The 14,652-nt window shown below is 35.8% G+C and overlaps 2 protein-coding genes across 2 annotated transcripts; one reads left to right on the top strand and one right to left on the bottom strand.

The window, feature by feature from the left end:
* Nucleotides 1–7,657: 7,657 nt before the first annotated feature.
* LOC112025169 (aspartic proteinase nepenthesin-1-like) lies at nucleotides 7,658–9,425 on the top strand. Its single transcript, XM_065765202.1, has 2 exons — nucleotides 7,658–8,012; nucleotides 8,968–9,425. Exons 1-2 carry the CDS (start codon nucleotides 7,658–7,660, stop codon nucleotides 9,423–9,425), a joined length of 813 nt encoding a protein of 270 aa, XP_065621274.1.
* Nucleotides 9,426–10,876: 1,451 nt separating this feature from the next.
* Nucleotides 10,877–14,073, bottom strand: LOC112025176 (lysM domain-containing GPI-anchored protein 1). Its single transcript, XM_024057839.2, has 5 exons — nucleotides 12,937–14,073; nucleotides 12,252–12,369; nucleotides 11,973–12,134; nucleotides 11,817–11,848; nucleotides 10,877–11,318 (listed from the first exon to the last, which is right to left on the bottom strand). Exons 1-5 carry the CDS (start codon nucleotides 13,607–13,609, stop codon nucleotides 11,026–11,028), a joined length of 1,278 nt encoding a protein of 425 aa, XP_023913607.1. The 5' UTR covers nucleotides 13,610–14,073; the 3' UTR covers nucleotides 10,877–11,025.
* Between the last annotated feature and the right edge of the window lie 579 nt (nucleotides 14,074–14,652).

The following is a 14,652-nucleotide window of genomic DNA, read 5'->3' as shown; positions in this document are numbered from 1 at the left end:
GCTGAGTCCGAAGGTTTCAAAGAATTTGAGCAAACCATCTATAAGTTGGTGGCCTAATTGAAAATCAGAGATGAAAAACAAGACATTATGAATTTTAGAAGGCATAATTTTGAATACAAATTTCCTATCACTTTATGTTTCACCAATCATTATATTCTTGGAATTTTAGAATAACTTTTATCTCCAAAGAAAATTAATATTTTCATGATTATTTGCAAAGGCCAATTGTGGCCCTCGCAAATAATTTAGTATTAGCGAGGGTATATTTTTAACTCACACAAAAAATAAACTTTTTGTAAGGAATTTTTATTGTCCCTTGGAAATAATTTGATGGGAACATTTCCCTCCAAATTTTTTTACATTTTAATGATTATTTGTGAAGGTCGATCCTAGACCTCGCAAATAATTTAGTATTAGTGACGACATTTTTTTAACCATCACAGATAATACACTTTTTGCGAGAGATTTTTAACAGTCCCTTGCAAATAATATGGAGGGAAAATTTCCTTCCAAAATATTAGCATTTGTGACGGCTATAATACATAATTGCGACAGCTTTTTTTGTTGGTCGCAAATATTTCACATTTTATCAAGTATTTGCGAGAGCTTTATTTTGCCATCACAAATAAGATTTTTTGAGAGGGCTTTTTGGGTCTGTCATAAATTCTTGGTTGCTAATAGGCATTTTTTTTTGTAGTGAGAGTCTTGAGAGCTAATAAGGGGAGAGAGCGAGAGAATGAGAGCAAAGGGAAAAAAGAGAAAAGAAAAAGAATAAAAAAAATAGAAAGAAGTATTATTTTAATACGGGTGGGAATTAAATAATTATTTTAAACTTTTCGTGAAGTTGAAGCGAAAAGTAGCTTCATACGGAAGTTGAAGCTAAAAAATTTTGGCTTTACATACATTAACGTAGAGTATTTTTTGTGTTTTTGTGGAGTTAAAATAGCTATATAACTTGTTTCAAAAAAAAAAAAAAAGAAGCTATATACTATTTAGCTTCACTGCTGTGAGTACTCTTAGATACTAAACACATCGTGTGTGTTTAAATACCGTTTAATTTACAAAAAATTGAAAATTTATTACTAAAAACACTATAACAAAATAATTTTTATTACTTACTACAAATTATTGTTCACCCATTTTTAGCACTTGAATAATTTTTTTTGAGAAATAAAAGCAAATAAATATTAATAAGTATTACATTATGTCATTTTTTTATTCTTATAATATTTATTCCTATTCTTATATAATTACTATTACAATTTTCCAAACGTGCTCTTAGGTGAAAATTTGTAATTATAAGACAGATATTATTAATCTATCACTTTTTTTTTTTTTTTTGAGAATTTATTAACCTATTACCTTGGTAAAAATGAGAAAAAGGAAAAGAGAAAAAAAAAAATCATACCAAACACCTCTCATATAATTTTTTTTTTCTTTTACCTTAATATAAATTTCGAGAAGTGTTATGTCTACAATATTTTTACAATACTTTCACAACAAATTATAGGTAGTAAGTTGTTATTGGTTCTAATTTGAATTCACAACTTTAAATTATTTTTTTACTCACCTGTAACGCCAAATCTCCTTGGAAATTGGCGACTTCATTACTGACCCAGCTGATAATACTCTTTTCGAACTCTGCATGAATTAATTCTCACCAAACCCCCATCCCCTATATAAAGTAAGGAGATGGTTCCTCCACAACCCATGAACCTTTCAACACAAACAGAACAAAACACTTTCTTCCAACTTCCCATGCCCTTTTAACAACCCCGCCGGAATTGTTCCCGGGACTGACAAAAACCGGTATGGCCGCAGCCCCCACTGGGCTTTCGGTGCGGCAGAGTCTAGGCGTAACCCTGATGGTGCCCTCCGAGGTATCCCAGAGGGATGTTGTTAGAGAACCTAATGTCTTTCCCCGGAGCACACCCCCGACGAGGAAGACGTGCGAATTCACCTCATGGGTGGTGCTCGAGTGTTGCCGTCTCCAACGGCCAACACTTGAGAGGAACAGAGAGAATCGAGGGAACATCATGGGGGAGGGTATCCCGGAGCCCCTGCATCTGCTCCTCTCTTTGTTCCAACTCCGCCTAACCGAGGAGGGAGTGGTTGGGGGCCTGAGAGCATGATTGTCCTTCACCTCCTCCACCGCGTGTCAAGCTCTCCCATTCTCTTGGTGCCAAATAAAAGCACGAGTTGACACTTCCCTCCGGCTAGCTTCTCCTTAGGGCGGCTCCACCTGGGCCTCTGATTGTAGGACTAGCAGGTGGCTATTAGCTTGTAAATTTGCTTGTAGAACAGGCCTACCTGAGCCTCTGATTGTAATATGTAATTTTTTTATGCATGAAATAATAATATCAAGATTTTTCTTTGTTTATTTTGTTTTCCCCTTTTTTTTTTTTATTGCCAAATCTTTCATACACCTTCTCTCTTTTTTTTTTTTTTAACTTACTCTAAAACGAATACTTAGAACTTAGAACATTTGTCTTCTTCAACCTACTGTAAAACGAATACTTAGAACTTAGAACACTTGTCTTCTTCAACCTACTGTAAAACGAATACTTAGAACTTAGAACACTTATCTTTTTCAACCTACTGTAAAACGAATACTTAGAACTTAGAACACTTATCTTTTTCAACTTACTGTAAAACGAATACTTAGAACTTAGAACACTTATCTGGTGCGTCGGCCAGCACCCTAATCCTTCCCACAAACAGCGCCAATTGTAGGGACTCAATTTGGATTGACCCTGAGTGATGGGTTTTCAGCCCAATAAGCCCAAACAATAAATTTATAGAGAGTGGGCTGAGAGGTTTAGGTGCTGGCCGTCGATCACCATGCATGAACTTTTTCTATAAAAAATAAAAATGCTAAGGGTTTCTTTATCAATGGGGGAATGCTCCTCGGCCTGTGGCCGAGGAGGCCTTATTGTTCTCTCTTCGTTTCTCCGTTTTTTTTCCCCCTCCTCTTTACTTTAGTAGCTTTTCTTTTATAGTTTTTATCTTCCTATCCCCTCCTTCCATCTGTTGATTATCTATTTGTCTTTTTCTCTGGCCGTCTGTCCCATCAGAGGCCTTATCGGTACTCAAGTGGTTCACTCTGATCAACGTTATCCTGCCGAGGGGTTACCTCCCAATTAATGCGGCCAAGGGGGGTTAGTTGAGTACATTAAATGTGAGAGCGATAGCTTACTTTGGGGTTTGTCTTTCCCCAAAATCACCTTTGTCAGGCCGAGGATAAGGTTGTCCTCGGTGTGGATTGGGAAAAGAGACTTTCCCCTACCCTAACAACAAATAGCCTATGCTCCTCGGCCTGGGCCTTGGGCCTGTTTCATGATGGGCCGAGACTATCAGGCCCATAGGCCCCACAATATATATATATATAATTTTATTTTTGGGTCAAACTGTTCCTGGGAACACCCTGCCTTCAACGTGGCGTCACCACTAATGACAAAATGGGGAAATGGGTCACGTTTCTTTATGCTCGTCGGCGCCGCTGGGTCACGACAGAGGAGATTGCGCCGCTGTACACGTCGGAGCGATGGGTGTTGTTCACTGGTGACGGTCCTGACAAGGCGAAATTTTTATGGGTTCGGGTTTGTGCTTTAGGAGAATGACAGGGTTGAAGGGGGAAGGGAAAATGAGAAAAGAGAAAAAATGGGGATGAACAAGATTAGGCGGGTAACAAAATAGCTTTGCTTTGACCAAGTGACAGGCATGGGCCCACAAACAGTGTGGAAAATATTGAGCGATGACAAGTGAGTGATGGGGCCAAACGGGTGGTGGGGTATTGAGTGATGAGTGATAAGTGATGGAAATTGAGTGAGAAGTGATGACGGAAATTGAGTGAGGAGTGATGAGTAATTAAAAAAAAATCAAAACAAGGCCTGAGCTTTAGAGCCTTGAGAGCTAATAAGGGGAGGGAGCGAGAGAATGAGAGCAAAGGGAAGAATGAGAAAAGAAAAAGAATAAAAAAAAATAGAAAGAAGTATTATTTTAATACGGGTGGGAATTAAATAATTATTTTAAACTTTTCGTGAAGTTGAAGCGAAAAGTAGCTTCATACGGAAGTTGAAGCTAAAAAATCTTGGCTTTACATACATTAACATAGAGTATTTTTTGTGTTTTGGTGGAGTTAAAATAGCTATATAGCTTGTTTCAAAAAAAAAAAAAAAAAAGCTATATACTATTTAGCTTCACTGCTATGAGTACTCTTAGATACTAAACATATCGTGTGCGTTTAAATACCGTTTAATTTACTAAAAATTGAAAACTTATTACTAAAAACACTATAGTAAAATAATTTTTATTACTTACTACAAATTATTGTTCACCCATTTTTAGCACTTGAATAATTTTTTTTGAGAAATAAAAGCAAATAAATATTAATAAGTATTACATTATGTCATTTTTTTATTCTTATAATATTTATTCCTATTTTTATATAATTACTATTACAATCTTCCAAACGTGCTCTTAGGTGAAAATTTGTAATTATAAGACAGATATTATTAATCTATCACTTCTTCTTTTTTTTTTTTTTGAGAATTTATTAACCTATTACCTTGGTAAAATGAGAAAAAGGAAAAGAGAAAAAAAAAATCGTACCAAACACCTCTCATATAATTTTTTTTCCTTTTACCTTAATATAAATTTCGAGAAGTGTTATGTCTACAATATTTTTACAATACTTTCACAACAAATTATAGGTAGTAAGTTGTTATTGGTTCTAATTTGAATTCACAACTTTAAATTATTTTTTTACTCACCTGTAACGCCAAAAAGAAGATTACCTAAAGATTTCAATGAGAACATGCTTGAAAATTCTTAAGATTTTTCAATATGCATTGAAAGATGTGTCACTAGCTTTTCTCATTGCTTATGTGGGCAAGTAGTGGATTTGACTCCTGAACTTTATATGAATCATCAAGAAAGCTCAATAAATTCACATGACATGATAATTTCAGCTTATGTGCATGGCAAGAGAGCAAAAAGAACCCTAACACATTGACATGAAAAATTCAGCTTTCTTTTTTTTCTTTTTCATTTTTGGGTAAAAGAGGGTTGCATTAAGAAAACTAAGGAACAAACATTGTGTTAGGACACCTCCCGTTTAAATACAAATCAATTAACTTAGCTAAGAAAACATCAACAACATCCACAGGCGGACAACTAAAAAGATTAAATTGATTTTCTTGGGCAGCTCCTATCCTAGCCAACTTGTTAGCAGTCCTGTTTGCTTCTCAAAAGCAATGTGTTAAACCAAATCTGGTGAATTTAGGTAGCTAGTAGCCTGCAGTCTTCCACCATAGGGGAAACCAAACTGTTAGAGTAATTTGAAGTAGACAAAACATCAACAATTGATTTAGCATCTAACTCAACTTCAATAGCATTAAAATTTCTATTTATGCAGAGTAAGAGCCCATCCCGTAGAGCCCATAATTCAGCTATATATCTAGAAGTAATGCCTATATTCCTCACAAACCCCATGATCCAAGCACCTTCGATATCATGAATAACTCCTCCTCCTCCTAATGGCCTCAGGCTACCAAGTGATGATCTGTCCGTATTCAACTTAACCTATCCATGGGCTAGTTTTTCCCATCGAATCTGCTTCACAGCTAGATGGGTAGGGGTTTTTTGGGGAGTAAGCACAGAAGAAAAATTTCATTGCCCTCTGCACTGCCTCTTTAGCTAGCATGGGGTTGGTTCTTTTACACTTGAATACCATATAAGAGTTTTGATGAGTGAATAAAATGCATTAATTTCATTGTACAAAATTGATCCATATATATACAAGGAAAAGAGTTACTAACTGAGCCTAACTAACTCCCCAATCTATCCGGATCTTCCTTCCAAAATTGGTTTTGCAAATACACCAAACAACACTTGTCTATAATTAATAAAAACTAACTACACCACATCCTAAACTACAAGTAGCATAGCAAATAGAAAGACTAGACTATAGTCATTTATGCAGAAGCTAACAATAGCTTGTCCTTCCAATACTCTATTTCTGCAACTTCAGTCCAGGTCTCGTCCCAGCTTCCTTGCTAACATGACATCAACTTCTCAAATTTGCTTCCATCGACCTGAACCTACTGATATACCACCAAATTCCTATTGTTCTAGATGGTCCAAAGTCCAAACAGTAAACGATAACATTATATTCCAAGGAATAGTGCACCAAGACCTTGCCTTAATAGTAGCACAATTGGTTGACAACCATTCATTGAAGTCTTGAGTGACGAAGGAACAACTAATTGTGGAGATTCCCAGCTGGATCCATATGGGTTTTTTTTGGTTAGGCAATCTCGAAGGGCATGAGAAATTGATTAAACATTAGCTTGGCAAAGAGGACAGGTAACATCAATATTCATGCCTCTTGATGCTAGACATTCTCTAACCCCAATGATATTATGACAACACTTCCAAATGAAAGTTTGAACTCTTGGAAGGATTTTTAGGTCCCAACCCCATTTTCCATGGAAAAGATCGAGAGAAGCCAGCCTTGTTGCAATCCTATATGCACTTGTTAGATCAAAGTCGCCATGTTTTGCCCCCATCCAAGTCAACCTGTCTTGGTTCCTTGAAGCTATAGCAAACGGGGTTGCTATAGCAATTGGTTGAAATATTTAGCTTTCACAAAACTAAATTTGTTGTCAAAGTTAATTTCAACTCTTTGTCCTAAATTTTTAATGGAATAGTTCCAAATTTAGATCAATTGCATTTAGTATCATAAAATAAATAAGTAATAAAAAATTGAAAGATGTTATATCCAAAATCTGTGATAATAATGAAAAAGTGTAATTAAATAAGTTGATGAAAGTGATGAGTCAAATTAAGTGTTCAACCAATTCATTGCAATGCTTACTTGGTAGCATGATGTCAAGATTTCCAATATATAAGTTTGATAATTTTAATTTTTGATTAAATGTTGAATTCACGGCATAGAGTATAGAGTAATATTGAATGTGTCCCTCCAATTCTTTAATGATGATAAAAGGCAATGTGTAAGGACAGATTACAATACAATATTGCCAACAGTCTTGTAACTCAACTGAAATCTCTTGCCATTTCTAACAGAAACATTTAGAGTTCAAATCCCCTTTCCTCCATTGTGTATTGAAAAATCCACAAAAAAAGAAAAAAAGAAAAAGAAAAAAGACAATGCAATATCAACAAAAACAAAGTGATTTTCCTATCCAAAAAAAAAAAAAGTGATCTTATCTAAAGTGTCTCTAGCATGTCACACAAGAAGACAATATGATCTTATCTAATGTGATCTTTTAGGATAGATAATATGACCATCTTCGACAATAGCGTTTCAAATTTTTTTAAGGAATCAAAACGTCCAACGTTTTCAAAAAAAAAAAAAAAAAAAAATTTCTTTGTAATCATTTGTATAATATTTTCTAATAGAATTTTATAAATCATGTGATGAAACTAAAGTTTTCTCTTCCACCCATTGTTCACATTGGTTGATCCGATTCTCCAACACATGTACAAAAGGATTGAGCAACTACTCATAATAATAACCGTTACATTCAGTTCCAGATTATGATAACGGCAATTCCCTTCTTCCTCTTCCTCTAATAAGGCCACTAAACTATCTATTTCATTTCACAAACTTACCATTCAAAACACGCACACTATGGCACAGTATGCAACTTCTCTCCAACCCTTACTACTACTACCACTTCTAATACTAATTCTCCCATTACTAACTTTCTCATCAAGGCTAGCTTTTGATGATAACCCATCAGAAAACGGCTTCCGGGTTAACCTAACAAACATTGATGCTGGCCTAAAAAACCTCACAAAACTGCAACTCATCCAACCAGCCATAATCAACCGGGTGAAACCCCGGCTTGAGAAGCTTAGTGCAATCACAAAAAATGGTCGAATTGATGATATTCGAGCGCCAGTTTATGCTGTGGACGGAGAGTTCCTCATGAACTTATCCATTGGGACTCCCGTGGTACCTTTGGTTGCGATCATGGACGCAGGTAGTGTGACTTGATATGGACACAATGCAAGCCATGTACATACTGTTTCGAACAAGCAACCCCAGTTTTCAACCCGAAACTATCTCTTCTTTTTCGGATGTTACATGCTCTAGTAAGATGCGTAAGGCTTTGAGAAATTCAAGGTGCGGTAATGGGTGTTGTGAATATTTGAATGTTTATGGGAACGGGTCGTCATCACAAGGGTTTTTTTATCAAGGGAAACTCTCACTTTTGAAGAACAGGTTTCTGTGCCAAGGATAGGTTTTGGGTGTGGGGTGAACAACCAAGTCATAAGAATGAACAATGTTGCGGGGATGGTGGGACTTGGGCGTGGAACTGCCCTTAGTTTCACAACTTGGTTCAAGGAAATTCTCGTACTCTTTCACTTCAATTGGTGACAACAAAAGTAGTAGCCTTTTGTTTGGTTCTCTAGCGGATTTGAATGTCTCAAATGGGGCAGTCAAAAGCAGTGGCAACTCCAGAAAAATTTTTCAGGGTGTTTCTCAACAAAGCATAAATTACACAATAATTTTATAATTATTATTCTTACATTAATTATAAAATTATTAATTGTTATTTAGCCTAACATAATTTAATTTATTTGTCTTTTATAATGTATTAGTTAATTTAATTATATAGCTTTAATTATTATTATTTAGCATAACAATAAACTATATTACTTTAATTTGTTTGTCATTAATTATACTACTTTAATTTATTATATTTGTTTGTCTTTAATTTGTCTTATGCACGTTACACATTCTATGTGCATCACAATAATTAAAACAGTATAATGTGTAGCACATTACACTGCTAATCAACAATCACAAACAATAACCTGCCAATCAGAAAATTTCACAATCATAATAGACAATTTACTTCACACTAAAACTCAAAAGCACCCCATTGACAAGAAATCCAATTCTACCATCTTTTTATTACTTATCCCTTGAAGGTATCACAGTTGGGCAAACTCTCTTGCCTACTCCAAAATCATTGTTCCAAATTGGCAGCGATGGAGGTGGGGGCTTGATGATAAATTCCGGAACCACAGTCACTTGTTTACAAGAGGATGCTTTCCATATGCTAAAGCAGGCGTTCGTGGCACAAACAAAGCTTCAGTTGTCATACTCATACACAGCAGAGTTCGATCTTTGCTTTGACTTGCCCTCAAAAAATGTTAAGGAAATTAATTTCCCCAGATTGGTTTTTCATTTCAAGGGATTAGATTTGGAGTTGCCAGCAGAGAACTATATGATACCAGATACCAAGTTAGGACTGGTGTGCTTGGCAATGAGGCCAACGGGTAGGTTGTCAGTTTTCGCTAACTTTCAGCAGCTGAACATGTTGGCTCTTCATGATCTTAAAAAAGAGATTCTTTCTTTCATTCCCACTAAATGCGATCAGCTGTAGGTTCTTGGTTAACCTGCTTCTGCTCAAGTCTCAATATTTTTGTGTGCATTAGAAATTTTCTTAGTTTAGAATCATATAACTTTATGCTCATGAAAAGTTCACAACAATTATATCATTAGATTATACTCCGTATTTCCCTAATCCCCCATTTGTATGCCTGGTTCTAATAGTTCCCACGTCAACCATGAGAAGGCAACATGGCCTGTATTCATTAGAAGAACATGAGTTCTAATTTCCGGATTTGGATCCCATGCAAATAAGAGGTGTAATGGCATCCAATGGTCTGCAAAAATTTGAAAAAAACTTTGTCATTGGATCATATTTTTCAAATAACTTTTTACTGTATACTTTGTTTTTAAACTTTTCCAATCTGATCCAATGGCAAAGATTTTTTCAGCTTGTTTTGAACTTTTTGGATGCTATTGCACCCTCCCATTTCCAGTCCAACGCCAATAAATTCCTAATTTCAGAAAGTAGAGTAGTTTGGTTCGAAGTGTAAGCTCAAAGTCCATTACTGCACAAAATTTTAGATAGAGTCAAATGAAAGAAAGAATTGATTCCAACTCCTACTAAGCAAGTCTTCCCAATACAATTTCGTGAACATATTCATGTCACTGTCACTCTCTTCCCACAGCATTGCTGTTTTCTCAAGTACATGCTTTAGTTCCTCAATTTGCCAAAAACTAAACTATCATTGAGATGCAAATAAAAGACAAGCTAGCTCTACTACTCTAGCATGAAATTCTAGATGAAAAAATCCATCCAGCTGTTTGAACACACTTCAGACCCTAACCAACTAAAGTAGTCATAAAATAAACAAAAAACCTCCTCATTTATCTGTTACTCAACTTTGAATCAAGAGTAATAATATGCAAATGTAGAAAAGATTGACAAAGCCAAGATTGTTGGGAACTTGAGAAAGTAGAGAAGAGTCACTTACGAACTCCAGTACATGAAGCCTACCTTCTAGGTCAAGAGTAGCTTTAGCCAACAAGGAACAGTAGTAGTTACTAATTAGTAAAGGTAATAACCAGAGCACTAATATTCAAGGGAAGCCCAATCTTGTTACAAAATTCTAATTATTAGTAAATTCAAACACCAAAAAAGAAATCCAGCAACTATGCACATATGGGGCATGGGGAGTGGGGCAATTTTATAAAATTTTACAGAGAATTCCTTGAAGTCACACCTCAAAGAGCAGACCATGCTGCAGATATTTGATGTTATTGAGATTCCAATAAATTAAAAACCATTAAGTTCTCATCAGCATATTCAAAATTGTCAAAAGGAAAACAAAAATTCAACATACATAGTCAGACAAGCAGTACACCCACACAATTTTTGAGCACTCTGCTAATAAATACCAAAGAACAGATTACAGAAATGCAACTGGTCATACCTCAGAATGCATAGCAAGGCAGTTAAGTAAAACAATATAGCAGGCACCAACAGGAAACTAAGGACTCACCACATCAATAAATCAGTTTGACAGTAGAAACAAAGAAATAAGAGTTAAATACAAGAAGTTGAACCAGTCAAAAAAATGCATCAACCATGCGGAACAAAACCCCGCCATCAAGGCATACAATAATCAGCAATATTACAATGACATGGAAATCATGAGCTTGACAAAAAAAATTAAAACAAGTGCAGATGGAAACGTGGCTAATGAATTCACCAAGGAGGAAGCATCAGAAGAAGCACTTGCAATAGGGCTGTTTGCAGGGGGAAGTCCAAGTCCTGGAAGTGACCCAGTTGTTGTTTTTGGCACCCCCGAAGACTTGGGTGTTGGGGTTCCTGCACCATTGGACTGAGGTGAAGGTGATGGTGCAAACATTGAATCCCTGGTTACTGAGTTAGGTGGTGCTACAAGTGGAGGAAATTGCTGTGCCCCTGCATCATTTTTTAAAAACCAATCCAAAAACAACTTAAGAGCTACAATGATAAAATCAAGTGAAGCTTTATGTGATTACTTCAACAGATTTTAACATTGAAGTGAACGAGACATATCAACTTTAAATCTGCATTCATACTCAAGTGTTCAGTGTAAAGTGAGTTGTTGAACATTAATTGGTTCCCTAATACGACCTTATTTGAATTTAATAGTTCAGCATATTCTGCACAAAGGCTTTGAAATCCAAGTGGTTTGGTTGTCAGAAAAAAATTCCATTAGAGAAGAAACAATCCACCGTGTTAAATAGTTTTTCACCATATCATCATCACCAACAAAGTTATCAAGAAGAACGTTACCAAAATCTTTGGTTTTTTTTTTTTTTTGGGTGGGTGTGGGGGTTGCAGTCATTGCAATTTTTAACAGCAAGAAGTGAATAATATCCTCTCTAATGTGCATTCCAAGTACCCTGTAAGAATATAGGATGCAAAAACTTTTACCTGGGCATCGGGGTTGAAGAGATGTGGACAAACTGCAGAATAATTAGGAATGAATTAGCTTAACCTTCAAATGTAACTCCATTTCAGATATTGAATCTCACGATTAACATAAGAAGATTAAAAAATAAATCACTGGATTATAATGGATAACAATACCTAGTGACTATGGTGCCATTGACATAACCACCATAATGACAAGCAGTCACATTGCAACCAGCACTACTCTGCTGGAATGTAACATTCCCCAGCATGAGATTACTGTTTCGACATTGCATGCTCGAACAAGAAACAGCTAACGAAGCAGGCATGCAGTACAAACTGCATAAATACACAATAAAGCGGATTAATACTAGCCCTAAAGAAGAAAATTTTATCTTCTTCAAGATTGAAATTAACAACAAAAGAATCAAAATGTAAGCAAAGTTGCTGAATCACTTGAGGTTCCCTGGCCCACAACTGCACTGCACACAGTGACTTGCTGTAATGGCATAGCTCCCATTCGGCACTATCAAGCCAAAATCCGAGGCATATCTTGGAAAATTAGATGCACATGCTGTAATACAAAAAAGAAAGTAACTAAGAACCCTACCACCTCAATCATGTACAAACAAATAATCATAAATTGTACAAAACAAAAGCACCAGCAAATTTCAAAACAAATTCAGAACAACTAAAAATATCACTCATTCTTTACTGCCAAAACATGCAAATTTATCATACACATCATTCTGAACGGAAGGTATAACATTAACAATACCGTGTGCTTAACAAAAATTCCATCATAAATACATTTTTTTAAATAAAATTCCATGATAAATACATAGTACATAGCTTGTCAAGACTCAAGAGCCTCATAGCTAACTGTTAAATTATCAAAAAGTAAAGATAAGAATCACAAAACTCAATAACAAATATTAACAATATTGTGTGTTTAACAATACATATTACAAAGAACGCATACCCTCACTCATAAAAGCTTAAAATCACAAAACTCAACAACAAATGCTAACCTGTAATGTAACTTACAAGAAATTCAACCAAAACATACATAGAAAGACATGACCATACATAGAATAAACATTAAACGCTTTATTTAACTCAAAGAAAGTGATAAACATACCTGGTAATGGAACAGCAAGTATATCTCCATCCTTAATAGCCGTGCTCCCCATAGCATTCACATCCATTAAATCAGTAACAGTAGTCAAATACCTTGCAGCAATCCCGGCCAACGTGTCCACGGGCTTCACCACATAGGACAAATATGTAGCTGGCAACGAATTATCAGTCCCATTGAAGCAAGTACAAGGCAAAGGCACCACAAGGCTCTGCCCCACGTCGAGAACCGAAGGGTCAGATATCGAATTAGCCTCTCTAATCTGATCAGCCGAGACCAAACCCGAGTATATGGAGTCAGCAATCGTGGAAAGAGTGTCTGAAGGCCGAGTCTTGTACTTGGTCGAGACCGATTTTCGAATACCATCGACACAGGAGCAGGTTATGGGGATTTTGAGGAAGAGTTGTGAAGGAAGGATGTGGTTCTCTACATCAGGGTAAGAGATGTCGATGGCATTTGATGTGAGGATCGCTATGGGGTCTACTTGGAAGAGTGAGGCTACTTCGGAGACTTTGAGGTCAGTGTAGAGCGTGTAGCCCAAGACAGCGTTGCAAGAGTCAGAGTTTGAGCAGGGCTCAATGGTGGACTTTGAGCTCACATGAGCTACATTGGTGAAGATTGACAAGGAAAGGAGGAAAAAGAAGAGGTTTTGGAAGATGGGTTTTTGATTTGGCATTGTTTAGAGTTTTAGAGAGTTGAGAGTTGAGAGCTGAGAGCTGAAAAAAATATATGCTTCTTTTGGGCAATAAATGAGGCTGAAGATGCGTTTTTTTGCTTTGGTATTCAAAGCGATTGAAGTGGGTTTTGGACCTTTGGGACTGTTTTTTGGTTTGCTCTTCTTCTTCTATGCTTTGTTTACCAAAAAGAAGAAGAAATGGAGAGAAAGGTCTAAGATTGGCGAGACCTGCTTAGACACTAACCAAAAAAAAAAAAATGTGGGTTCTTTTGGTTTAGTAGTGAGAGAGATTTTTTACTGAGTTTTAGGGTTTAGGGTTTGTGTTTTGTTTTCCTGCTGCTGCTTCTTCTTGCTCTACTTTCTCCACCCAGAGAGAGAGAGAGAGAGAGAATGGGTAAAGGGAAAGTTTTGAAAAGGACGGAGCGTCTGGGAATGGACAAATGTGTTGCATAGAGTGAACAGACATTAGTCAGATTCTCGAGCTTGGAGTCTCAAACACTTTCTTTTTCTTGGTCTAATTTGTCCTCGTCAACATCTCTTATTCTCGGTTGTGGACATTGATGCTTCCTAGTCGGTCACTAGTGGTCCCTTTCATAGCCTTTTACTATCATTTTTTTATTTATAAAATAGGCTTTTACTATCCTTCTTTTTCATGCAAAAATATTGGTGTTTGTAACGCCCTCTATATTCTAATTTATATTATTACCTACCACTTATTAAAATAATATAATTATATATTAAAATATAATTATATATTTCTCAAAAAAAAATATATATATATATATATTAAATAATATAAAAATCTAACTCAATAATAATAGGGGAGAGGATACCATTATATTAAAAAAAAATTTACAAGTGGTTCTTATAAATAAGAACTCACTGTAGTAAAGTTTTAAAAAAATTTGAATATACCCACCAGTAGTGGGTTTTTTTTTTTTTTTTTCTTTTCTTTTGGGTTGTAAAATAACAAATGGGAGTTTTTACAACCCCAATGCTGCTAGCTATACCATTTTAAGAGTATTAGAGCATCATTATCAAGG

This window comes from Quercus suber, unplaced genomic scaffold (assembly GCF_002906115.3).
Source record: "Quercus suber isolate HL8 unplaced genomic scaffold, Cork oak 2.0 scaffold_615, whole genome shotgun sequence".
Lineage (NCBI taxonomy): Eukaryota > Viridiplantae > Streptophyta > Magnoliopsida > Fagales > Fagaceae > Quercus > Quercus suber.
Note: the sequence above shows the minus strand (reverse complement) of the source record. Positions and strands in the feature narration are given on the sequence as shown.

Bases quoted from the DNA above. Each gene is read 5' to 3' on its own strand.
- LOC112025169 (XM_065765202.1), top strand. From the start codon at position 7,658: ATGGCACAGTATGCAACTTCTCTCCAACCCTTACTACTACTACCACTT. The intron at 8,013-8,967 runs GTAGTGTGACTT...TATCCCTTGAAG, and splicing joins GGTTGCGATCATGGACGCAG to GTATCACAGTTGGGCAAACT.
- LOC112025176 (XM_024057839.2), bottom strand. From the start codon at position 13,609: ATGCCAAATCAAAAACCCATCTTCCAAAACCTCTTCTTTTTCCTCCTT. The intron at 12,135-12,251 runs GTGATTCAGCAA...GTATTTATGCAG, and splicing joins TGTGGGCCAGGGAACCTCAA to TTTGTACTGCATGCCTGCTT. The intron at 11,319-11,816 runs GTAAAAGTTTTT...AAAATGATGCAG, and splicing joins TCTTCAACCCCGATGCCCAG to GGGCACAGCAATTTCCTCCA.